The sequence below is a fragment of the Scleropages formosus genome, chromosome 17, assembly GCF_900964775.1.
Source record: "Scleropages formosus chromosome 17, fSclFor1.1, whole genome shotgun sequence".
NCBI classification, from domain to species: domain Eukaryota; kingdom Metazoa; phylum Chordata; class Actinopteri; order Osteoglossiformes; family Osteoglossidae; genus Scleropages; species Scleropages formosus.
In genome coordinates, this window is record NC_041822.1 from 11,589,647 (window position 1) to 11,615,669 (window position 26,023).

The 26,023-nt window shown below is 40.3% G+C and overlaps 1 protein-coding gene across 1 annotated transcript in view; it reads left to right on the forward strand.

Annotated features, from left to right (window-relative positions):
- fibcd1a (fibrinogen C domain containing 1a) overlaps positions 1–26,023 on the forward strand; it is a 97,293-nt gene that overhangs the window by 58,050 nt on the left and 13,220 nt on the right. Inside the window, exon 6 of the mRNA XM_029259584.1 lies at positions 13,160–13,256. Within this exon, the coding sequence (XP_029115417.1) occupies positions 13,160–13,256 (97 nt within the window). The remainder of the gene's footprint in view (positions 1–13,159; positions 13,257–26,023) is intronic.

The following is a 26,023-nucleotide window of genomic DNA, read 5'->3' on the forward strand; positions in this document are numbered from 1 at the left end:
AGACATTTTCGTCTTTGTTGGTCCCAACTCCACATTTTATGGGCGGTAACGGTTCATTAGCACTGTGATTATATTCACGTGCCTGCCATCTGGAGACAGCCCCTTCCTCACAGCATGTCATGCGGATAAAGGTATTCTCCTCTAACTCCTGGCTGTCTGGTGGAGGGTGGCACATGGTCTGCAACTATTTCTTAGTTCAGCCTCAGCCTAAACCTAATCCTACATTTTTGCTTTCCTAGTGAATGAGAAAGGCAGAAATCCAGTCCAACAATGCAGATAATAGCAGTCATTGAGAGGCTAGTGCTGGCATCTCAAGCTCTGATACAAACCTTTAATGTCAGCCCAGAGTATAAGGAGCACAATAATAATCGGGAGAGATACTGCAGAAATAAAAAATTATGGGTGGTTCAAAAAGTAGTCAGGTGCAAGTTAGCATTCATTAATTAGGGGTAAAAAGGCATTATGTTCTACTCATCCTATGCCAGCTATCAAGTGCTCATTATTGCTCATTAGAAATGTACGATGGTATGCTGAACAGGCCATTAAGTTATAGCAGGTGTGATTGTATTGGTGAATAGCTCTGAATGTATATGATTTAGGATAAATTACAAAGTAGAACCAAGTAGTTATACAGTCATACCTCAGACACATGCATTTGAGTTCCAAGAATTTCATTTTTGGAATTTCAAAGGAGTTTCACTGAATATACTTACTTTAGTTATGAAGTATTTCTTTGTGGGGTGCAGTGGTGCAGTGGGTTAAACCACAGTCCTGCTCTCCGGTGGGTCTGGGGTTCAAGTCCTGCTTGGGGTGCCTTACGATGGACTGGTGACCTGTCCTGGGTGTGTCCCCTCCCCCTCCAGCCTTACACCCTGTGTTACTGGGTAGGCTCTGGTTCCCCATGACCCTGTATGGGACAAGCGGTTCTGAAAGTGTGTGTGTGTGTATTTCTTTGTGGGGGGGTGTGGTGGCACAGCAGGTTTGGCCTGTACCTGCTCTCTGGCAGGTCTGGGGTTCGAGCCCTGCTTGGGGTGCCTTGTGCCGGACTGGCGTCCCGTCCTAGGTGTGTAACCCCCCCCCCCCGAGCCTTGCTCCCTGTGTTGCCGGGTTAGGCTTCAGTCTGCCACAACCCTGCTTGGGACAGTGTGTGTGTATTTCTTTGCATTCACAAAGATTTTGATTTTGCGTGCCTCCCGACAAATGAGCAACATGACACATTTACAATTACATTTATTAATTTAGCACACACTTTTCTCCAGAATGATGGACAACAATTAATTAGTAATATATATGACACTTTTATCTGAGATGAACTACAGTGCTTTATACACTGCATTGAACTCCCTACAATTATTCACCCATCTTTTCTACAGATCAGTAACACACAGAGTGAGCTGATGAGTGTGAATTCATTTGCATTGTTTCATTGATTTCATTTGTTTTACTGCAGTTTTTTTTTTTTTTTTTGCATTAAAGATTAAATAATCCATAAATATTTGCTTGTGTTCTGTTTGCAATTGTTGTGTTCAATGCATGTACAAAAGATCTAAATGAGTGTAGGTGAACAGAAAAAAACAATATTGTAGAGTAATTAATGATGGGAAACTGCCACGTTATGCTGTTGTGATAACGGCTGAAGTAACTACCAAAGTGTACACACACACACATTTTCAGAACCGCTTGTCCCTTACGGGGTCACAGGGAACCGGAGCCTACCCGGCAACACAGGGCATAAGGCCGGAGGGGGAAGGGGACACACCCAGGATGGGACGCCAGTCCGCCGCAAGGCACCCCAAGCGGGACTTGAACCCCAGACCCACTGGAGAGCAGGACCTGGTCCAACCCACTGTGCCACCACACCCCCTATACTACTAAAGTAATTATGTCCATTTTAAAGAGATTGTATGATATTTTAGCAGAAATTGGTGTCAATTTCAGGGCTTGGGAATGCATAAATATTTTTCGCCATTGAAATAGATGGTGATTATGTACTTTAGTTATGAGAATACATCAATCTAGGTTTTTCAGGAATTAATTACCTTTGTAAGGATGGGGAAGCATGTACTACACAAAATGAAAACTCAATGTAACTGAGGGAAACTTTATTGACACTGAAACTGTCACTGAAACATGCTTCAACTACCTTTCTATGGAAATTAATGTACTAATGTATACTCGCAAAACATTTGTGATGTAGTAAATAGCATAATTACCAACATTGCATTTGGCAAATTCCTCCTGATTATGCTTCAGAGGTATGCCTGCTGAATATGATATTTATCACTGATGCAGAAGCCATTTTCAGATTAGTCAGTGATATGAGCCCAGAAAGGAATCAAGCCACCATTTATTGAAACAGGTTCCCAGTGGATATCTGGCTTCAAAGATGAAAGCACTTTTTCATATTGATATGCAAGATTTATTTCATTCTGTGAAGTGTTTAACATGGACAAGAATTTTAATTTAATGGATTTTGAATTTCAAAAATATATGTTGTCAGTCAGATGGTTTTTTTTTTTTTTTTTTTTTTGGTATTAACACAGCAAGAGTTTTTCACTCACCACACTGGTATTTAGTGATTTATTTGGCGTTCGATCATGTTTTAGCAGGCATGGGAAAGGTGACAAATCTGTCTGAACTAGTAAATCCAAGAAGTTTTGGACATGGATTGTAATGTGTCCCTTTTCCCAGAGCAATAAAGCTGGAGAGGTGATCCTCATGGTTTTTTTTTTTTTTTTTAAATGAAACTTGACAAGCAAATGACGTATCAAAGCAGCAGTTGTAGGGGGGAAAGTGGACCTATAGAGGATGACACTTCCTCTTTCATTTGAGCAGGTTTGAGTACAGTTCAATATAGAGCGCTCCCTGACTATGATCAGGCTTCCAGGTAATTGCTGTAATTGTCCACATTCATAACCAAAGACATAGGGGGAGGAAAAAAAACAGCCTTCTTCTTGCAGCAAGACTGAAAGGGTTGTGAAAGGCAAGAGTAACGTTAATACAAGAGTTAAAAAAGGCCCGTCATATCTTTTCTCTTTCTTTGTTTCTCCTCTCCGCACTGTGAATTTTACATGAACAGTAAAGGTCTGAGAGCTGTAACGATTCTTGGATCTGTGCTATTTATATTCCAACAGTGAGCATTTCTCACAGCTTTACAGTCTTTTCAAATGTGCCAGATTTGCTATTGATCTTAGGGAACACAATGATTTTCAGTGATTACAGACATGCTTGAATCTTAATACCAGTCTCAGCAGAGGAAGAAGACAGTCCTCAGGACTTTCAGTCTGGAAGTGTAGTTTTCTTTCAGGTTTTTTCAGAATATGTGATCCAGGCTGATGTTTTGTTTATTACTATTTTATTTGCTGAAAGCAACCAAGTAAAAATGAATGATTCATTCATAATTAATGGTGGCCTGATGATGCTTTAAGTACTACTGTCTGTAAAATATTTACTTCTGAAATGCAAAGAAAACTAAAAGTTTTGTATTGAATGTACGATTGCATGCATTTTGTCTATTTTTTACCCCAGGTGCATTTAAGCTGTGCCAAATGCTCTTTAATGTGCTTCTCTTTTCAAAAAGCTTTCTTTCCCATGTCTACTCTGTGCTTTTGGTAATAACCCAGTTCCAGAGAATTTGGTACATCTTCCAACTTTTCTGTTTCTCAGAAACATTTGTGGGTAAAGTTAAATTCTGGAACGGCTTTCCAACCAAGCAAAATAAGTAGAAGGTACATCATAAAGTCCTTCTTATAAAACAAAGTTAATAATACAGTATATGTGAGTTAGGGTGTAGATCCCGTAAAGCACTAAAAAATGGACAGTGTCACTCGTTTGACATACCAGTCCTTGCTATGTTTGCAGCCTAGTATTCCGGTTGGTTATCAGGTGTGTTTTTATTTTAATATTTGTGTTTGATTTCTTTGTTTTCCGTTGTTTTCCAAGGTGCAAACTCCAAGTGCAGGATGTAAGCTTCTAAGTTAGAGTGATACTGACAGTCAGCCAGGAATAATTTTGGAAACACCCACCAAGCACAATCATCTCTAAATGTTAAGCATTGCCTGTTAGAAGCTCTGGAATAACCCTGCATAGAGGTGACAGCTCTTCAAGAAAGTAGTGTAATTGTGATAATGTACACCTTGCCATTCTGGCGATGAAAGTAAGAAGACAGAGCTGGGACACAGTTGACGTCCTTTAATAGGAGTGTGGAAATCTGACTATGCTTAAGTTCCTCACCTATCACCTCCATAACTCGAGTTATAGCTCCAAATAGGGGAGTTTTATGCAAGTGGTTCTATGAGCAAGCGGGTGATGGGGGTGGGCAGGGCTGCTGAAACTCTGTGTACATTTTAGCAGTTGAGGTTTTTTACATTTGAGGACACGAGAAAGGAAACAAGATCAGCTCTTTTGTTTTATGCTGCCCTTTCATTCTCAGCAACTGGGAGCTGACTAGGAGAAAAAGGATGAGAGGGTGTTAACCCTCATATTTGTTTGTGTTGATGCTTATTCCTGAACCAACTTTGGGCTCTAAAGCATTTTGACTGTTTACTAATAATGCAAAATTTTTAAACTGAGCATTGAGGAATACACAGCAAATTCAAAGAATAAACTTTCCAACTGATGGTTGCTCTAATTTTGTATGAGTCTCAATGGACAAAGAAATTGAAAACTGATTTTGTTTTAATGGTTTTTGTATTGGCAATATGGAATGGCATAATAAGTGCACTTATAATCAATGACACTGTAAATTCATGCAGAAAACACAATTTTTCTACTTGTGCAAGTGGTTCACTGTATATTTATATACAGTACATTGCATAATATCCTGATGCCTTTATTTATACATAAAAGTGGACTTTAGTTAGAGTTTTGTAATTAACCTCTTTGGCAGTTGTTTTTTAATTAACTAGTTTGACTACATTCATGAATAAAAAGAACCTGTCAGACATGATAGTATTCCTGAGTTGATGTTAGATTACTGGAGAATTCATTTAAAGATAAAAATGAGCAAAAAAATACCAGTATTATTCCTGCAGTTAGCAAAGGGAATCAAAAATCTACAGCAAACTGGTACTGTCCTGCTACTGATGCTGGTTGTTTTCAGAAAAATTGTGCATATCCGTCTCCCAAATTACATACTTTTGTTTTTGCCTGAAAACATGCTGCATGAAACATTTAGTATTACATTTTTACAGTGGAAAAAAATGTAATAAAAACAATAATTCCATTTATACTTTTATATAAAGTTAATACTTTATATGTAAAAATTGGCAATGCAAACTGAGTTATTTTTTAAGTACGTAGAAGTTTCCATTGTAAGTTTAACTGGCTGTCTGTGTGGAAACAAGGAATAATTCAGAGTATAATTTTGATGAACTTAAGTGTATCTCAGGCTAATGACTAAGAAAGTATTTTTTTTCTGTTGTCAGTATTAAAGCAAGGCCATATAACACTGCTGAATACTGCAGACCAGGGCAATACCCAGGGGGAGGGACAAGATCTAAGTGGGTCAGCTGAGTGAGCATTTGCTGTCGCTAATCCATCTTGACTCGTTTATATCAAAAGCATCTTCCAGCTGGTGGAAAAAGTGGTCTTTACCAGCTTTCACACCAACGTCTCTAGAACACGTGATTAGACTTTTTGCTGCTTCAGGCAGGATCAGGGATAAGTGGTGAGGGTAAGAGGGGCTGGGCAGAGAAGAGACAGCAAAACAGTCCGCAAAACAGCTTTGATTTGTGGAGTGGTTAGCAGTACAGGACCAATAATGAGACATGTCCTGCAAGCAAGGTGTGAGAGAAAAGTCATCCCTCATGCAATTCACTTCAAAGTGTATTATCTCCTCTAGCTAGGTGAAGATTAAGAGGGAAGCTTGATTAAGTGTGAAATAGCTTTGCGGCCAGTGGACCCTCACAGTTCAGAGCACAGTGGGGCCATACAGCACTAACTTTTATTTTTCAGTTTTTGGCAGTGCGTGGATCGCAGTCAACAAAGGGAAGACAGAGACAACTTAGCACTCATGACAGCAAAAGTCGAGAACAAATCAAGAGAACCAGGCAACATAAGTATATACCACCTTCCTTTACCAATTGTTGAAAGATTTTCAAAATCATTGGGTTTTCCTCTCTTGCTTGTTATCACCAGGAGTATATGGGTACCTGATGTGCCATAGAAAATGACTAGTTTGAGCTGTATGTAGTCACTATATTTTTCTTGACTTTCCTTTCTTCCAAGGGAGTCCTTGACTATATCATACTTTATCATGTAATTTCTTCCTGACAGACCTATGCATTAAAACAGAATATAGACTTGTAAACCGCATTTTAGTACACTTTCTAATCAGAAAATGTTTGGGCTTGTTATTATTTAATTCCTTTAATTTCAGTAATCATACCATTGGAACTCATTTTCAGCAAACCTAAAACAACATCTTTGACTGTTTGTGTTTGTTTTTTTGTCCAGTATATTCCTGGCCTTAAGGACACAGTGTGTTTGGTTCCAACCATCCATTTAATTAATTAGGGTGCACTTAGCTGCTCAAAAGAATCGATGATGAAAATGTCTAGAAGTAGATGTTCCCTTCTACTGAAAAAGTTGACATTTCTTAGGTTTCTTGACTACCAACCAACATCTACAACCATGCGTCCCAAGCAGGGTCTTGGTGAGCCAGAGCCTACCCGGCAACACAGGGCGCAAGGCCGAAGGGGACACACCCAGGGCAGGACGCCAGTCCGTCACAAGGCATGGCAGGCAGGGCTCAAAACCCAAACCTGCCACACAGCAGGCACCGGCCAATCCTGCTTCGCCATCACACCAGCACGCCTCTGTTTCTTAACTAGATATTGTTAATTTGTCTCCATAAAACAAGGTTTGCTGAAAAATTCAAGTGCTTAATTATCCAAGGGTAAGGAATGGGAGCCATAGTTGACAATACTTTTCTTGCCTCCTGCCAAACTCACTTCATTAAAAAGCTCGTAACGAAATAGTTAGAATGATACTTAGAAACATTTTTTGCTTTCATTATGTTGTAATTAAAACATACCATCAGTAAAATCCGCACAATTCTAGAAAATTAATTTGTATAAATACGTGGAAAACTCAGATGGAAAAAATATCCAACATGGTACTAAAAGTTTTCAGACCATGTATATTCAACCAGTAAAATTAATGTCTGAAATACGGAAACAGATAACAAATTTGGGAAATGTACTTAACCCTGAAATTGTTAATATCATATACTTGTTGTTTTTTTAGTATATCCAGTCCTCTGACTTTCCTCTCTCTTTGAATGCAGCTCTTTTAGTGTCACCCTCCTTTGTAGTTTTGTTTTAATTTACACTGAGTGCTTCATTGGAGTCATGCAAGGCTCTTTTGAGAGCAAATAGAACAGACCATAATACAATTAAAAGATCTCTCTTGCTATGTGATTTGTCTTTATCTAAACCTGTCTGTTGGATTCCATCCACAGCCTACCCCACAGGTCGTGTCACCAAAATGAAGCTTTACAGATTGGTGTGGATCGGGCCTATCAATTAGCCTGTCGATCACAGCTGTTTAACCACAGCAGTGATCTTTGTGTTTAGCTATCATTAGGTTAGAACCACGCACTGCTTTATTGCTGCTGACTTTGCTGCCAGAAATCACCCCTGGAGGTCTAAGTCTTCTCCAGGCAGCTTGTGGAAACCACTTTAGCTCTGTCTGTCAGCACCTAGCAATGCATTTCAAGTCACCGAATGGCTTATGGCAGTTTAAGTAGTTTTAAGTTTAATCAAGGATTACAAAGACTTAATTTGCAAAGGTAAGTATAAGAGTCCTATCCCAGCACTCACATATCTGTGGGACTGTTCACGCAAGTAATCCTAACCAAATGCTACAGGTTTTACACTTTACAGTTGGGCAGGGATTAGGGTTAACCATGAATGATGTCATATAGGGCTTTTGCTGTGCACCTGTGATAAACACTTTGCACAGAATGCAGGAAACCTGTAGCTCTGCAAGATATGTAAAATATGTGGAGAACAAGAAGCAAGCAAACTTGACATATCTGAGCGGTGATAAAATTTGCCTTCCATTTATAACTTCTAAGGTAGGGTTCCACATGGGATGGTAATTCATTACTTCATAAAGCTGTTCCTGAAATCTGTTTCAAGCCCAGCAACTAATGAAAGTCTCTGCTGTCATACTCCCTACAAGAAAAGGGTTAAAAAACAAAAATGTTTCTGAAAGAGGACCCAATATTAAAGTGTGCATTGAGAAATTAAACAGCAAATGTAGGAAACAATAATCGAGACTTGGAGGGAAATCCATCCATTTTCAGTTACCCCTTATCCTGTGACCGAGGGCATGGTTGATGGGAGGTACACCCTGGACACACACACAAACACTGACTCACTCATTCACACACTACAGGCAATTTACCTTCACAAAACCGCCTGAACTGCAAGTCTTTGGACTGTGGGAGGAAACCAGAGCACCCAGAGTTCACCCACACAGACACACGGAGAATATGCACAACACAGACTGCTGATTTGATTTTACACCCAAACAGCTCAGGCACTTAGGTGGCAGCGGTACTTGCTGTGCCACTGTGCTACCTTGGAGTGAAATTATAATTATAATATGGGTACAAATTACATTGAAATACAGCTGTAAAATGTGTTTGGGGAATGTGGTACTGCCATAGCAAATAAAGAGAATTCATCTTTTGCAAAACATTGACTTCTCACAAGTCATCCCTCTGAAGAAGAAGTAAACAAGTTTCCTGCTGTATTTTTCTGTGCTTGTGAGCGATAGGCTTGGTTTTGAGGTAAGCCATGTAGTACTGCTCAAATGCTGAAGTCTCTCCCAAGGTGATATGGGATGGTCTAGATGGAGAAGGTTACATCCAGTTCGAGGTTCCAGTTCTTTCTCATGTTTGGGGATTAAGGAATTTATTTAATTATTTACTGTTTTTATGTTCTGTTTTAAGTTTTATGAAGAGCCTTGGGTCACAGCAACATACAGACATAGACAGTACAGAGAGAATTTTCAAACATGTCCACACACAACAAGGGAAGAAGGTCAAAAGGTTGCAATATTTCACAGGTGTGATCACTTAGCACTATCTAGTAAGTTCTAGATGACTGTCCAGACATTGTAAAATGCTGTTTAATTGTCACACCAATAAAATTTTTCATGTGGAAGAAATTTGAACACTAAAATCATCCACGTTTGTCGAGGGAACTCCTTGTGTAGACCGTACTATTAAAAGCTTATCTTAGCGTAGCTTCAGGTGTAGACCACACCATTTCCTTGCCAAATATGTAACAGTTGTCAGCCATGTTCCATAACTTAAGTATAAAAAAAAAAAATGTTCTGGTCATGGTTTAACAAGAAAAAAGAGGGGAACCATATAAATTTAACTGTTAATATGGCTTACCCCCAGTTGTGTATAAAGAATACTATAGAATGTGTTTAGATTACAAAAAGATCATTGCAAGGGGCACAGTTTGTCTGGTGCATTCAGGAGAAGCAGTAGACTCTAGAAGATTAACTGTAAATATTTAGGCTGATTTTTCCACTGTTGTGGTCCTGTTGCTAGTCAATCACTCTACAGTCTGCACCAGAGGACACAAATGTTGGCTGTCAGCAACATCTTCTCAGCCACCAACCACCTCCCAGCTCATTTTGGGTGCTCTCTCCATTGGCATTCCACCTCCTGTATACTTGGTAGCAAGCCCACCCTGAAGGATCAAGGGTGACAGACTTTGGAGCGTGGAGGGGTCATCCTTGCTATTAATTGACAGCTCTCAGGGTCTGTACTTGTCAGGCTTCTCTCCTGCCGCCCACAGACTTCTGCAGTGAGGCCCCGGACGTTCTGTTGCCTGTCAGGCTGACAGGCGGAGGGCATCTTTGCTGGCATATGAAGGACTCTCGTCTGCCAGCCCAGCAGCCTTTTTTCTTTTTTCTTGGCTACAGCCTTGTGGAGCTTTTCCACAAGGGGTGGGAAAACCACATTCTGTTCTTTGCTGCATCTTGCCGCATGTTTTCAAACATCGCTGACAGCAGAGCACCTCTGCTACAGCAGCCATGACACCGAATGTGGTTGGAAAAACAAATCGCTATTGGGGCACTGGTGCCCAACGAAGAGTCTTAGGCATTTGCTCCAGGGGTCAATAGACAATTAGAGTTGTGATTGAGATTGTCAGTACAGCTTCAAGTAGGTAAGCCTGAGGCTCTTCAGCTTAGCGCTTACTGAAGGATAATGTGTTGTGAAGCCAGTGTTACTGACAGATTGCCACCTTGGTCATTGTACACCTTTGTGAGATGCTGTGGCTTCACCTCATTCACGTATAGTCTTTGAATGAGAGCAGAAAAAGGTGTTATGCTGGAGAGATAGGATCCTTCATGTCCAGGTTGTCATATTTGCTTTGTAAATGAAGGGAAATTAATTTAATCCCCTGCAATGAAAATATAACAAGCACTACGATAGCTTTAAATTGTTTCATTGTAAAGAAGTATTGTCTTTTACAAAATTACGCACAGTAGTATTTACTGTTAACCTGCTAGCACAGAATAGAGAATACAGAGAAAAATAAAACTCTCAGGTCCTCACATCTACATTTTATAGTAACGTCTGTTATGTAGGATACAGGTGAACACACCCATTGTTTGGCTGGCAAATCTTTTGATCTCTCGAGAGTTATGAACATAATGAGGCCAGGTGATTTCTTGTACAGCATATTTCTTGCTGTTTTCTAACAAACATCCATATTTTTTTTTACAGTAAATAAGTTGCATACACAATATTAAAAAATATTCTTATGTTCAATCATAGAGCAGCAAAGTGGCAGAATGATTTATTGTTTATTGATTATGAATAGAAGGGGATTGAAATTAGTAAGGGGGGATTTTATCATTCAGAGAGTTTGTTTTATAGCTGTGTAATTTTTATTTTCATTTAGTCTTACTTGTACACCCAGCTATCAGTCTAGAACTAAGGGTGTAATTAAGTTCAGTGCAATAGAGAAAAGACTATCATGCTGTAATATGCAACATAATTTTCCTTTTAATTCTTTCTACTCTTCATAAATTTTGCAGAAGCAAATGTGACTAAGGGGGATACACAAACTGAGACAGAACTGATACTGTCATCAAATTCTGTTGCAGTCATTGTCAGGCATAGCTTGAAGACCCCTTCTCCTTATTGTAGTCCTCAATCCATGCTGGCTCCACCATTCAGAAAGGGCACTTAAGAGTTAACTAAAGGGACCTTCCTCAGTTCCCATACTTCTGAGAGGACCAGAGCCTGTGAAACTGCTTGCTGTGAGATGTCCCACTCCAATCTCACCCCAACTCAAACCATCTCAAACTGGATGTTTGACTTCAGTGGCTGATTCCATGGTGCTATAATGATGGGGATTGTGTTCCCATTTTGGTCTTGTCACCCCATCTTGCATTTCCCAAGGGTGTGCTTTTCCACTGATTGTTCGACCCACTTTGTGTGGTGTGCAGAACACACAGTTGCATTGTAAAGGTGAAGCTAGAAAAGCTGAATGGAGAAATTGGGCACCAATGGTTTAGGCTCATCTCAAAATACACTAGGAGAGAGAAAAGAAACCGTTTTGATATCTACAGCTTTTTTAGCACAAGCCAATTATGATGTTTTCTTATGTTTGTGAGCCTCACATTTGGGATCTACCATCAGCAGTTTGCCAAAAAAGTCACCACTATACACATCACTCACCCTAAATTTCATCATGTCTCTCATACAGGTTAGTAGATGTGTGGCAGAATTTGATGGTAAGCTTATTTCCAGTCATCTAACGCTTTAATTTGTAGCAAAGGCATGTTTTCCACTGGGAATTTTCAAAGTTGTTTCAATGAAATATTAATAGAAACATGAGATTTTCACTGTATTTTTTTTAAAAAACTGCATGATATATAAAGTGCGTCAAAGTATATTAAAGATATATCTGGATTGCTACCTAGAGGTAACTCAGTAAGCATTTACTGGGATTACGAAATTTCAGTAATTAAAAATGTCTGTGGTTGTACTGTAAATGAGGGAATGAGAGAGTTTGAGAAAGACAAATTTAAAGCGCAAATAAACTTATACTCTACATAATGACATTAATGAAAGGCTTATTAAATTTAAGGCTGCCTAAAGAGGACTGACAATTTAAGGCAACTTTAAGGGCTATGGGATAGGATGGCATAAATGTATCCAGTTGAGCCATCACTCATTAAGCAGCAATTTCTTTCTTCTTGGGAATAGCTACTATACACAGCACCAGTCAAAAGTGTAAGTGCATTTGCTGGAAACTAGTTTTTTTTTTTAAACAGGCAATTTGAACAAGTTTATGCAGAAAATCAGCTGATGTCTTCCCAGCTTTTCTGCAACAGTTTCCAGAGATGTAGGACACTTGTGGCTTACTTTGCTTTCACTCTTCTGTTCAGTCCATCGCATAAAAATACCACCCAGGTTGCCCAGCTGTAGGGAAACCTTTGAGCTGTTCTATTTTCCTACTTTAGTGAGGGAAAGTGGGTTGTTTGTGATGTCCACCCTATATGCTTCTTTATTCACATAGCAGACTGGTCAGTTTCAAATTCCATTGATCCATTGTCTGTCCAGTTAATCTTTTGTGAAAGGGCAAGAAGTCAGTTAGTGTTAATTTCTCTTTTTATTTCATCCACACACATCCCTTCCAGTAATATTCTGCTTTGCCCTGTCCTAAAAGATATATTTTCTTTCTTCCTTTGTGTATTGTATATATTTTATCTGAACGATCATTGTGCTCACTGACTGTTCAATACTACATAAGTCAAAGCCATTAGATTTCATAACATGTGTTCTGTGTTCAGCTAGGAGGTGGAAAATATTTTCTGTATATTAAACATTGTTAGATTTAAAAAAAAATGGATCTGATAGCTGACAAATTGGGATGATGTGACTTTGAGTGTGTTTTCACATGACAGTCTGGCACTTTGTTAATTCATTCTGGAAAGTAATGTCTCCATGATGCTGAATGCTCAGTGTCATTAATATAAAATGTCACTATCACAGCTGTATTTAAATTTCATATGCATGTCTTGGGGGTGGTGGCTGTGATCAGCCCCCCAAAGGCAAACACATGTCCTTGCTCTTATCAGCATGTCTGATTCTTCTTGTTTTTATCCTCTGCAGGTGATCCAGCGGCGAGAGGATGGATCAGTCAATTTCTTCAGAGGTTGGGATGCGTACCGCGAAGGGTTCGGGAAGATCACTGGGGAACACTGGCTTGGTAAGCCTCAAAAATTTACCCAAAATGCATCAGCTGTGGTCAACTCAAACCACTTAGAATGGTGCTGCATTCCAGAAACAGTGAGAGAGTTGTGCTGTCGAGAGAGGCCCTTGTTGCTTTCTTTGTAGTCCGAACTCCCCCACCAAGTGGCTGCTCTGTGGTCTCAAGGCAGTTTTTTTCTACCTGTTCGAAGTAGTCCACCACTCACACAGCAAGTGTAGTATTGTGGTATTGTGCCTGCTAACAGGCTAGTGGAAGCATTCTATGATTTCATGACAAAGAAAGAATTTTTCTTGAAAGACAAATGTGTGGGGACGTGGGTACATTTTTAGGGGTTAACAAGATTTTAATATATTGTCCATGATACAGCTGTATGAAAAGCAAAGCAATTATCCACTCTGCTTTTTGAATGCTCCGAAAGTTGACTCTGTCCCCAGTGGCCTGGCTTGAACTGGCAATATATGTTTTTTTTTTTTTTTTTGTTTTTTGCAATTGCTACAATCACTTCTCCCAAGCGAGGTCGCGGCGAGCCGGAGCCTACCCGGCAACGCTGCGCACAGGGCCGAAGGGGGAGGGGACACACCCTAGATGGGACGCTAGTCTGCCAAAAGGGACATCGGGCAGGGCTTGAACCCCAGACCAGCCACATAGCAGGCACAGGCCAAACCAGTTGCGCCCCCAAATATATGGTTAGGACTAGTAATACTAGCAAATATAAGAGGTCTCTTTGTTCATGTTATTTCAAAAAGAAAAAAAAAAAAAATTCTTTCTGCAAAATTGACTGCAGAAAACAAAACAAAAAAAAAAAACATACCTCAAATTGCAGCGTTTACCCATTTTCAATTTCTGGGCGACTTGGTAAAACAACTTTGATGGTGTAATTGTGATGTTTGCTCTGGAGTGGGGTGGACCTTGCCACCTCCAGGAACACAAGACTGCAGAATGGAGATGCGAGCGGCTGGTGCCGAGGGCGACAGAGGCACGGCCGTAACTTTGCAACGGGTGATTCGCAACGACAGGGCCGCCGGCACTCGTCAGGCGGTGGAGATTGAGGAGTCCTTCAAGTGGCGAGGACAACGAGGGAACGAGCATAACATTGCCAACCGGCCAGCAATGATGAACCCGCTGTGCCAGATCCATTTAGCTGAAACACAGTTGTCTGTCCTCTTTAGGCAGGTGGGGGGCTGATGGCATAGGGTGAGGAGGGGCTGTTATGTCCATCAAAGACAGAAACCCAAGAAGAGCCTCAAATGCCTTCACAAAAGGAACGTAAATTCTGGCAGCTGATTGTTTTATTGTCACTGCTCTGCACGACCGACGATTGCATGCTCAAGCCCTTGAAGCAAAGTTAGGTTCCTGTGCCAGACAGTCAGCTCACAAACAAAAGTATACTCAGTCCTCATTTTGGGTTATCTATACATTGTGCTTCAGACCACAATGCAGGTGTTAGTAAACAGTAAGAAATCAATGGTATAAGTAGTGGTAGCAGTAGCTGTATGTATCAGATTATTTATCATCTAGGAAATAAATATACACCCATCAAATCATGAAAGACATGAATACTGAAATATGCTTCATATCCTTAAAATGTAATGTTAAATTTTTGTTCTTTTTGTTTAGTGGTATTGTTGATACAATAGGTACCTCAGAGAGGCCAATCAGTTGCATTAAATTACATCACACTGGCCTTTGGTTTTTATCCAGCCGTCTTTCATTTTACGTCTGTATGCCTTAGGGGGTAACCCATGGTACTTGCTAAAAGCTGATGTGTCACTCACATGTACCCCAGTCTGTGTGTGCACATGCACCCATATGCCCAAACACCCACAATCCCCAGCACCAAAGAGCTATCGGCACTGTGTGGGATGAGAGTGATTTAAACACTTCCGTTTTGGGACTGCACTCGCAGAGCTCAAGACTAGCTCTTCAGGGGTGTACTTTTTTAATAATGAAGTGAACAAAACCCCCCACAGTGAAAATGTCAAGTACCAACCATTCCCACCATGGTAAAAAAAGGGGGAAAAAAAAGGATAGTGTTCAACTTCTCAAAATATGCATGTTTTTCTGAGGTTTAGAAACCAAACGGAACAAATACAAATTGGCAGAGAAGAATCTACAGATACAGATGTTAAAGAATAAGTATGATGGTTGCACATCCTGCTTTTGAGCACGGTAGTAGAGTCTGATACGGATGACTCTACCTCTGCTTCCTGGGTGTTGTAGCATCAGTAAAAGCCCACAGTCAAAAGTCATGGAAATCTGTGGATCAATACGAGTAATGTAATCTTATATCGATTCCTAACTTTTCATTCTCATGATGTATACAGGTCAGGGTTGAAGGTCTGTGTCTTAACACATTTCCAAAAGAGGTGTTTTCAATCAGATAAATTGACACTTTTTTCTCCTCATTTAGTGGCAGGTTGATCCTAACACAGGTAATCATTTGAATGGTGATCCACATATAGTTTCTGTCATACCTTTGGCAAAAATGCACATTTCTTTAATCTGAAAAGAAGCCCCATCTGCATTATGAATTTCTCATTGTGATTAAATGAAATCAAGGTGTTGAGCATGCTTGTGCTTTATAGTGTATCGATCCACAGTAGAACTGCAATGCCTTGTGATTCATTAACAAGGGCTGTGAGGACCTCATTTTCTAGACTGTCCCACTGATGCACAAAAAGAACCTACAGTGGATACTAGAGATTGTTTGCTAAAACAACAGAATGAAGCACCCTGTATCAACAGGCCAGATACAGTGCCTGAGGCCTAATCTACAGCACTGTCTTTGTTTTGTTTAACGAACATGCTGTCCATACTAATTTGGATGAAAATTGGAACAACATTCAGGAAGTCTGAGTAAGTCTCCTGATGTTACCTCACTACTGAAAAGGGAAATAATTGGATATTTCCATGTTTATTTATTTATTTATTTGTTTGTTTGTTTGTTTGTTTGTTTATAAAGCAGGGAATCACTGCATTGACCTGCTACCCTGAGCAATAAGAATATAAGTACAAGAATATAAAATCCTCAGTGACTACCTTATACATCAGCCACATGCCTGCAAGCGGGTGAAATTATTATCACCCACTCATCTCAATAAAGCTCACAAAGGAAACAGTTTTCTGTGCTTGTTCTTGGCCTTAGAGGTAAAACTTATATAATAAATGAATTTGTAGTGTGGCCCATGTCTCAGTACTGCCTTCTTAATTCTTAGACCTACCTTAGCTCTGCTGATACCTTCATGTTATATCACCTCTCAGATGAACCTAAGTCTTTTTAACATTGGAAATGGGTTCTAATGCAGTAGTAAGCAGCAATACAGTTCCACTTATTCAGTAAGACTGGGGCTTATGAAATGGGTGCTGCAGTGGAAACAGCCCTTTTAACAGAGCTTAACCATATCTGTTCCTTCTGTCCACGTAAATTTCTTGGACATGCTGTATATTAACAGTCAGATTTGCAATGAGTTCTGATATTACAGAGATGACACATGGATGCAGATCTGATGAGGAATTGACTAAATCTGGCTAGCATACATTCTGGAATGTTTTTTTTTTTTTTTTTTTTTTTTTTACTTGAGTGTTCATCATCTATAGCCCACTGGACATCAGCGTATATAGCTGAGTATAAAAAGCTTTGCCAGAAGTATGACTGTTTTAAGTGGAAATAGGATTGTGTCCTTTTTTCAAATTGAAGGTCATTATGTACGTGCTTTCTTAGATGTTGAACCTTTGACATAGGCTCTGCACACCCACAGAATTATATTTTGTGCTGTCTTGCTACTTTGGTAGCCTCACACCTCCCCAACCCAACCTAATTCACTTGGATAATTCATTCATAGAGAGGACCGAACCCATAAGCTGCGCATTAAGGAGAGGCATGTTGAGAATATCAGGTCAAGTGTTTGGCTTCGCCTTTCAGTAATTTTAGCTCTGAAATGGAGCTCCACAGAGGGGGCCGTGTGGGGAAGGCTGAGGGGAAGCGCTGCTATGCCCTAACAGAACAAGCTGGCCATTAAGGGAATGAAGAGGTTCCCTGGCCACTCTGGGAGCCAAGTAAGCCACACAAGGCCCTCACCCCTCCTGTCTGTCTCTTCATGTTATATTCAAATTTTGAGCCCCATCGATTTCAATAAGCTTAGATAAGCAGTTTCACCCCTGATATGTCCTGGTCACTGACTGTGCATCCCTGCCTGTTCACATCGAGGCAAACACCTTGACTGCACCAGGCCACTTCCAGAGGATTTTCTTTTCTACCTGCGGTAGCTGTCACTGCCGGTGGGCTCGCTGCCATTTGTGTGGTTGACTCTCGCGCTCTTGCTTAAACGTGTATCATATATCTGTGCATTCTAAACTCGGGCACAACCAAAATGACGGAGGGATTCGTTGGCTTGGCACAGAGTCAGTCATGAAAGTGGCATTACACAAAGGTACGGTTATTGCTGATACTGTACAGGAATTTATGGTATTTTTCCCATCCTTTGAGGAAAACATGTCCACTGACTGTTAGCAGCAGTGAGGTCACGCCGGTATTAGTTTTAGTTTGTAGAAGAAGGGAAGGCAATGAGAAGAAAATAGCAATGCATGTACTTGTGGAGAATAAACAGCACAGATAAGGTCTTGCCGCTTCATGTATTGCATAATTTGTTGAACTGACATTATCAGCAATGGGGCGACAAAGAGTTTTATTTTAGCTTATCTGTTGTATCCATTCCTATTCTGCTGGGATTTCTCTTGCATCTTTATAGTTGAAATGACAGATTTTGTAGAGGATATGCTCACTTTGTTCTCTCCTGATGCATGCACCCGCAGTGTTTCAGGTATTTACAGGGTGCAGTTTTGAAATACTAATAAACAATGACAGCATGCCAAAGTTGCATCATGATTAGCTCTTTGCATTACAGCCAGCCTTAGCTCTCTGGGAGCCTTAAGATGGATATAGAGTAGTATAAAGAGTAATAGAGTACTTTAGCAGGTGAATTTTTACAAAAGAGCAATAACAAAACTGCTATGCTTACATGAACAATATTATTTATAAATGCTTATAAATACAAATAAAATAATTGTTTAAATTATTAAATAAAAAGACCATTTACTAAATATTGGAATTTTGTGTACAAACAGAGAATAAATTATCCAGTTACAAAGCTACTTTAATGATGCCAAAAAGTGAAATAAAAAACATTGTAACTTGAATTTTGGCCAAAGATAAAATGAACAATAACAGTAAAAATTATAACAGTAGTATTAATACAATTTCAACTATTAATACATAAAAAATAGAGTGAAAACCGTTGTTCAAATATCAACAACAGAATAACAAATGTTGTTCCATTTTTTCCATACAGAAGTGTAAACTCTTTTTAAAACTTGAGTCATTTTGTCTTTCTGAAGGTTAGACATTTAACACATCATCATAAAACAGCTGGCTGCCAACCGCATGACTGATGTTGACTGTTGCCTGTCCACTCAGGTGTTCTCTTGCAATGGAAAACCCACTTACGTTTTTATCACTGAGTTTTGAGAAGCTTCTCTCTGCTACCAAAATAGTCACTGGGAGCTTAAATAGGCACATAATAGTACAATTTGAAAATAACTTCAGGAAACAACTATCTAATAATATCTGTGTAAATTATATACACAACTAACTGGCAGTTGGCATGTCTATAATTTGATAACAGAATATTGTGATGTCAGTGCAGCAGGTAGTGCTGCTACTTCACAATGCTGGGTGGAGGTTCAAATTTGCCTCAGTCTGTGTGGTTTACATGTCCTCCCAGTGTCTGCATCAGATTAGTCCAGGTGCTCTGGTTTCTTCCCACAATCCAAAGATATGCAGTTCAGATGAATGGGTGATGCTGAATTGTCCTTAATGAATGGGTGGGTGATTGTGTGTGCATGTGGCCACCCTTTGATAGACTGGTATCCTGTTCAGGGTGTACGCCCCCCTCAGCCTTGCACACAGTGTGTACCCAGGCTCCGGCCCACCGTGACCCTGACCAAGACAAGCAGTTAATGAAAATGGATGGATACTGTGACTGTCCCGTGGAGGTTCAGATTAAGTTGAACAAACAAGCTCTCCCTATCTAAACTTTCATTTCATTCTCCAACTACAACTTCAGTTATGTTGCTTCTTAGGTAGGTCTGGCTCTAGATGTAGATAAGTTCCTCAAGACTGCAGTTGAGTCTATATGGACAGATGGTAGCATAGTAGCTTGATCTGCTGCCTTTAGACCCAAAGGTTGCAGGTTCAATTCCCTTCTCCTCCTATAGAACCCTTGAGCAAGGCACATACCCTGAGTTGCTTCAGTAGGTTACCCAGCTGTAAAAATGGATGAATGATAGTTAAGTATCTCAACATTGTAAGCTGTTTTGGAGAAAAGTGTCAGCTAAACAAATAAATGTGAATCTTGTAATATGTATGTATTCATCGCTAAATGATAGCGTAGTGGTTTGACCTGCTTCCTTTGGACCCAAAGGTCGCAGGTTTAATGCCCACTTCCAGCTCTAGTACCTGTGAGCAAGGTATTTACCCTAAAATTGCTCTAGTAACATTACTCAGCTCTATAAATGGGTAAGTGATTGTACCTGGACAAACATTGTAAGTTGTTCTGGAGAAAAGCACCAGCTAAATGAATTATTGTAAATAAAATAGCTTATACCATCCACCTCAAATTCTGGCAAAACAAGGACTGCGTGGGGAATTCTGCAGGTAAAGCACTGCTTTTCCAGCCAGTTTGCTGGTAGTAACCTGTCTTTCTTTTCACTTTTGACCTTATCCTCCACCTTCCCTCTATCCTCTTACTCTTGCTGCTCAACCCAGCTCTGATGTTGTTTACAGATTCACTCAGGGAATTTCTGAGATGTATAATAAAAATATCACTGACAAAGAAGTAACCTTATTCCACAACAGATTCTCTGCCAGCTCCTTTGCAGTAGATTTAGTGCTTTATGACCCAAAGATAATATCATAGTATAATAATATACAGCGTTATGCTAAAACTAATGCACATGTAGAACTTTATCCTTCACTTTTTCTTTATTGCTGACAGAACAGCAGGACTATCTTGGTTATTGAAGAGACAATGGAAAGAATATAGAATGAATTATTGAAAGAAATTATATATTTTTTCTTCTTCTTTAAGACTGCTAGGAAATCTGCACATTATAAATGAATAATTAAGAATTCTAAGTCAGCCTCGATGCTTTTGACACATTTAGGCAGGTGATATTTCTGCTAATATAAAGGAAGTTCTCTGAAACACTAGGTCTTGTTATGCGCGTTGATTGTGATCGGAGCAGCAGGGCTGTCAACACGTTTTTCACCATCTAAATGAGCAGGAATGTGACTGAGGTTGGACGGGAGCAGAACAGCTCTAATTTAGGACAATCAATGGTTGTTCTGACATTTGCAAGAATTTTCAAAAGGTTCAGATTTTGACTGAACTCCAGGTTTCATATTTTTTTTTTTGTATTTTTTGCACAAAAGAATGAAGCAGAAGCCTCCTCTCTATACTGATTCATTCATCCCATGTCCCCTGTACTCTGTCAAAGACACAAAATTGTATGCAATTGCAATGATTTTGTCCTCAAATAGAATATTTAAAACCCATGATTTAGTTTCAAAGTGTTTCTTACCCTGTAGGGGCGCGGTGGTGCAGTGGGTTGGACCGGGTCCTGCTCTCCAGTGGGTCTGGGGTTCGAGTCCCGCTTGGGGTGCCTTGCGGCGGACTGGCGTCCTGTCCTGGGTGTGTCCCCTCCCCCTCCGGCCTTACGCTCTGTGTTGCCGGGTAGGCTCCGGTTCCCCGTGACCCTGTATGGGACAAGCGGTTCAGAAAGTGTGTGTGTGTTTCTTACCCTACAGTTAGTATTTAACCTGGTCGCGTGCTTGATGAAGATTGATTTGATGATGAATGATTTCTGCGTATTGAACTAGAAATAATCTATATTCTCTGTTTTTCTTCCTTCATTTCTACTGGATTATTTTCTGTTGTAGGAACATCTGTTGTTGGATTTATGCCATATAAGTATCAAATATTCAAATTAATGTCTCACTCGTTTTATATCTTCCTCTCATTTATGTTGCAGATCTGTAATATAAGTGTTATGATGGGCAGTTTAGAGTAATATTCTTTAGTCATGAGTGTACAATCCATTTTATTTACTGGACAAACGCATTCCCCAGACAAGCAGTGGTTGCCTGATAAATCTTTGGAAATGCTTGTAATTATGGCTGTATGTTACTGGTATTTCCTTGCATATTTCAGCGATTTGTCTTTGTTATTATACCATGTAGATCCAGAAAGCACTTCTGTTTGCATGTACAGTATTCCCTGTGGTGTCTCTGTCGGACCAAGAGAAATTTGTACAGGCAATAGTGATGTAAATGTAATACAAATTCAGTGTTACGTAAAGCAATCCGTGGGATTGACAGCCTTCTTTTGTGCAAACTGATGACTCCACAAAGTTCCAAGCAGCCATGACCAGAGTGCTGAGGAATTCTGGATGATCTAGTCATTGAGTTCAATTATTCCTTTTTTTACATGTAAGTTGAACTGAGAAATTTGGCACTTTTTCTAGAGGCCTGGTTGTACTCCCTCTCAGAGAGATGTATGCATGATAACAGCCTGGTCCTCATTGTGCCCTACAGAGCTATAAATACATACCCAATTTTAACAGAGCTGGGTGGATTTATCTGCAAACAGCTTGCTCCTGTGCTGTTGAATAAAACATTGCCATGCCTAGAGTCCGGGTTGCATTTTATTAACGGCCGTTTTGATTGTCTTCAGAGGAGAGTAACTGTTTATCTTGTGCAATGTGATAACTTTGCAAGCTTTTGGTAAGAACGAGCAGCACTGTGGGAAGGAGCAAAGACATCATCCAAGTTCCCCAGCCATGCTTCTGCTTGTGCCACGGGGTTCCAATTTTATCGGTACCCATAACATGGCCAGTGCAACCATATATTCAGAACTCTCCTGAGTTGAACTGCAGTGTCGCACATTTGCACTCCAGGGAAGATCAAAAAAAAGAAAAGAAAAAAAACAGCTGGGGGCACATCCGCTTCTGCAAATGTCTTCCGAGTCCAGGGAAACGTGAAAAACTAATCCAAGGTCATCTGCCTTGCTGTATGCATTTTGTTACATAAGCACTTTGTTTAGCATTCTTATGTCCAAATTAGGTCTAAATCTCTCCCATGTCACATGCTAGCAACGTTCCACCTCGTGCAATAGTTTGTCACCATAGCACTCATGAATCACGAGTCTTCAAAATATATTTCAATTCAATTCAGTCCAGTTACAACCAAGATTTGAAAAAAAAAAGTAATACTGAACTCCAGAGACAACTAGTTTTTTCATTACAATGTTACAATTAAAACAGAATAAAAAACAAATGTACGTACAACTGTTGTCTGTGTTCAGATTTGGCAGGCTATTTGCCACCAAGGTACTGGCTGTGTGTAATAGATGTGTTTAATCCAATGTATACTGTCACACAGACTGGCCGGAGACAGGTGGTGAGAGTGGACCCAATTGCGGGTTGGTTTTATTTCTTTCCTCAAAGTCTGAAGGGCAGGACACGATCAGGGTCAGGGATAGGCGAAGGTCGTATGAGGCTCAGACGTCGATTCACAGGCAAGGCTATACTCGGTGGTCGTAGAATGCAGGCGAGGGTCGATAACCAAGAATACTAGGCAAAGAGCAGAACAAGAACGCTGACACTGCAAGACCACGAGAGCGATTGCAAGAATCCGCGTCGTCTTTCGGACACGGAGCTCCTTTTATCCCGGGTCTTCATTGATTGGTCGCAGGTGTTGGCGATCCGCTTGTTCCCGGGGGTGTGACACATACACTACGCATACAGTATGTATATTTGGTTCATAGAGCTTGACACAGCTGAAAATTAAGTGACTTAACAGAAAAACACCAGTATATCTCATTCATTGTTACAGACCACTTTCCCAGACTGGATCGTGGTCATCCAGAACCAGTCCTTTGAAGCACAGAACAGGATAATACCCTATACTGGACACCAGTCCAAATGCTTTCATGTTGTAATTTCAGTTTAGCGACACCAGTTCACTAGGAATGTGGAAGTAATGTCACAAAAGCAAGGAAAAAATACAAATTCCACAACCCTCCACAATTCTACAGCCCTGCTTACAGTTTAATTGCTATTTCAACTTCCATTTTCCCTGACTACTCTTTTATCAGGCCAGCCTTTCTTGCCCTTACCCTTCACCTGTACTTGTAGTTTGTGCATATTGGTCTGAACAAGGGCCAAATGTAAAAACAATTCTAAGAATATACACACACACATTTTCTGAACCGCTTGTCCCATACGGGGTCACGGGGAAGCGGAGCCTACCCGGCAACACAGGGCGCAAGGCCAGATGGGGAGAGGACACACCCAGGACGAGACGCCAGGCCATCACAAGGCACCCCAAGCGGGACTCAAACCCCAGACCCACTGGAGAGCAGGACCCGGTCCAACCCACTGGGCCACCACGCCCCCCACATTCTAAGAATAATGATGATGATAATAATATCAAGAGGATTCCAGTTTTTGTTTGTTGGCTTGTTTTAAATATTAGCATTAAGTAGTAATATCTACTGGGGATTGATCAGTGGAAGGTAACACCTACCTGCCCTAGGTTAAATTAGAATGATCTCTAACCAGATGCAAACAGAGCCCCTATTTTCATTTAATTTAATTTACTCTTGGACATGAATTAATTGATAAAAGAAAACTTTTTTTTTACCTGTGCACAACAGAGGATTTGCTCTGAACTGGACAGTGGAGTATTTCTCCGCCAATATTTCATCCTGTACACTTTGTTTTTAGTTTGCCGTGTCACTGTATTAAAATGATTGAAGTCAGTAGATCGTTGATATTTACAGTTAATGTCAGGTGGTACAGTGGCACAGCGAGTAATGCAGTTGTCTCACAGTGCCTGGGTGGTGCGAGAGGACGTAGGTTTTATCCCCACTCAGTCTGTGTGGAGTTTGCATGTTCTCCCTGTGTCTGCGTGGGTTTCCTCCGGGTGCTCCGGTTTCCTCCCACAGTCCAAAGACAGGTTCACCCATAGTGTGTGAGTGACAAAGAGAGTGTGTTCCACTGATGTATGGATGGGTGACCCGTTGTAAGCAGTGTAAGTCACCTTGGTGAATAAGGTTTGTGGGCTGGTAACCCTACATAGAGTTCACTAGAAGTCGCTTTGGAGAAAATAAATAAATGTAAATGTAAAACTACAGTCCACAAATTATAGAGGCTTTGAAGAAAAGCATCTCTTAAGTAAACACATGTAAATTTCATCATATGTTTCTTTGTTACACAAAGCTATGTATTTGTGTATTGAGGTGGTTAGATTAAGAAGTCCTGCAGGATTGGTGGGTTCTTGTTCTCTGTACTGAAACTCTGAGATTGTCTGCTCTGAGCTGAGCTCTGCTGGGGCTTGTTAGTGGTGGGAGAAGTTCAAGACGACTTCAGTTGGCCCACTCAGCATGACCCCCTACACCAAACACCAGGGAAGAGTTGGAAAAACAGGCTGGGGGTTGGGGTGGAAAAATACAGACAGAAATGTTAGTCCATTTTTTGGCTGGCTATACCTGCCTAAGCTGTGCATGGTTGACTCATATACAAGGAATTCTAATGCAGAACCAAGAAGACAGATATCTTGGACTAATTTCACCAGACTATGATTCTTCCATGGTAAAATCTCACTGAAGCATTGTTTTTTGCACACGTTTACCTATATCAGCAGCTATGTAGTAGAAGATGGAAGCTACACATATTTCTGTTTCCAGATGAATTCTGAAAAAAACAGAATTTAGAATCAGAGTTTCCCATCACTCTATTCAACCTGATCTCTCCTTCCAGCACTGTCACAAGGGGGTAGATTTTTGTTGTGTCACAGTTTAGCCGCTGAGGTTCCAGAGTCATTGTCAGGATGCAAAATCTCCAAAAATCTAATTGAAAGGCCCTATTACCGCAAGGAGAGGGCCTCCAGGGATGAATAATGAAAGGGGTTGGCCCGATCTTGAGTAAATGCCCTTAGGACCCGTCCCATTGCAATTAGTGATACCAGGAGGGTTTTTTACTGTGGAAATAAAAGCAATGAAAACACTTCCTGCATAATTAGATCTTTTCTTGATATTTGCATGTTCTGGGACAGGCATGCAGTGCAGCACTATGGGTCAGAGTGGCAGATGCAGCAAAACAATTGGATGAATGCTGAAAGAAAGCTTTGAAAAGAGCAAACCAGATTTTGTTATGTGTCTTATTTCCCTTCTTAGTGTAGAATTTTCTTTTCCATGTGTGGAAGGCTATGGAAGTTGCCCAGAACTATATATCAAGTACTTTTAATATTTAATACATGTTTTAGCATGCTATTTAATACAGACATTTATTAGTTTTAATTTAATTTAAAATTATTTTTTATCTTTGGCAAAACTGAGAATTACAAGTAGTTGAAAGCTGGCTACTTCATCGCTACCCAGATTTTTTAAAATGTACCTCTGCTTTGTGCTGTTCGTGTTAGTCCTAGAATTTCTAATATTGCAAACAGTCCTACGCTGTTACCTCATAATGCAAGATTAGGGAAAGTCATGTTAGGATGATGCAATGGAGAGTCTTGCTAGCAAGTGATGATATAGAAATACAAAACATGAAAAACAAAGGGGGTGGCACAGCGAGTAGCACTGCCACCACATAGAGCCTGGGTGGTGTGAGAAATTGTGGTTTTGACCTCTGCCTAGTCTGTGTGG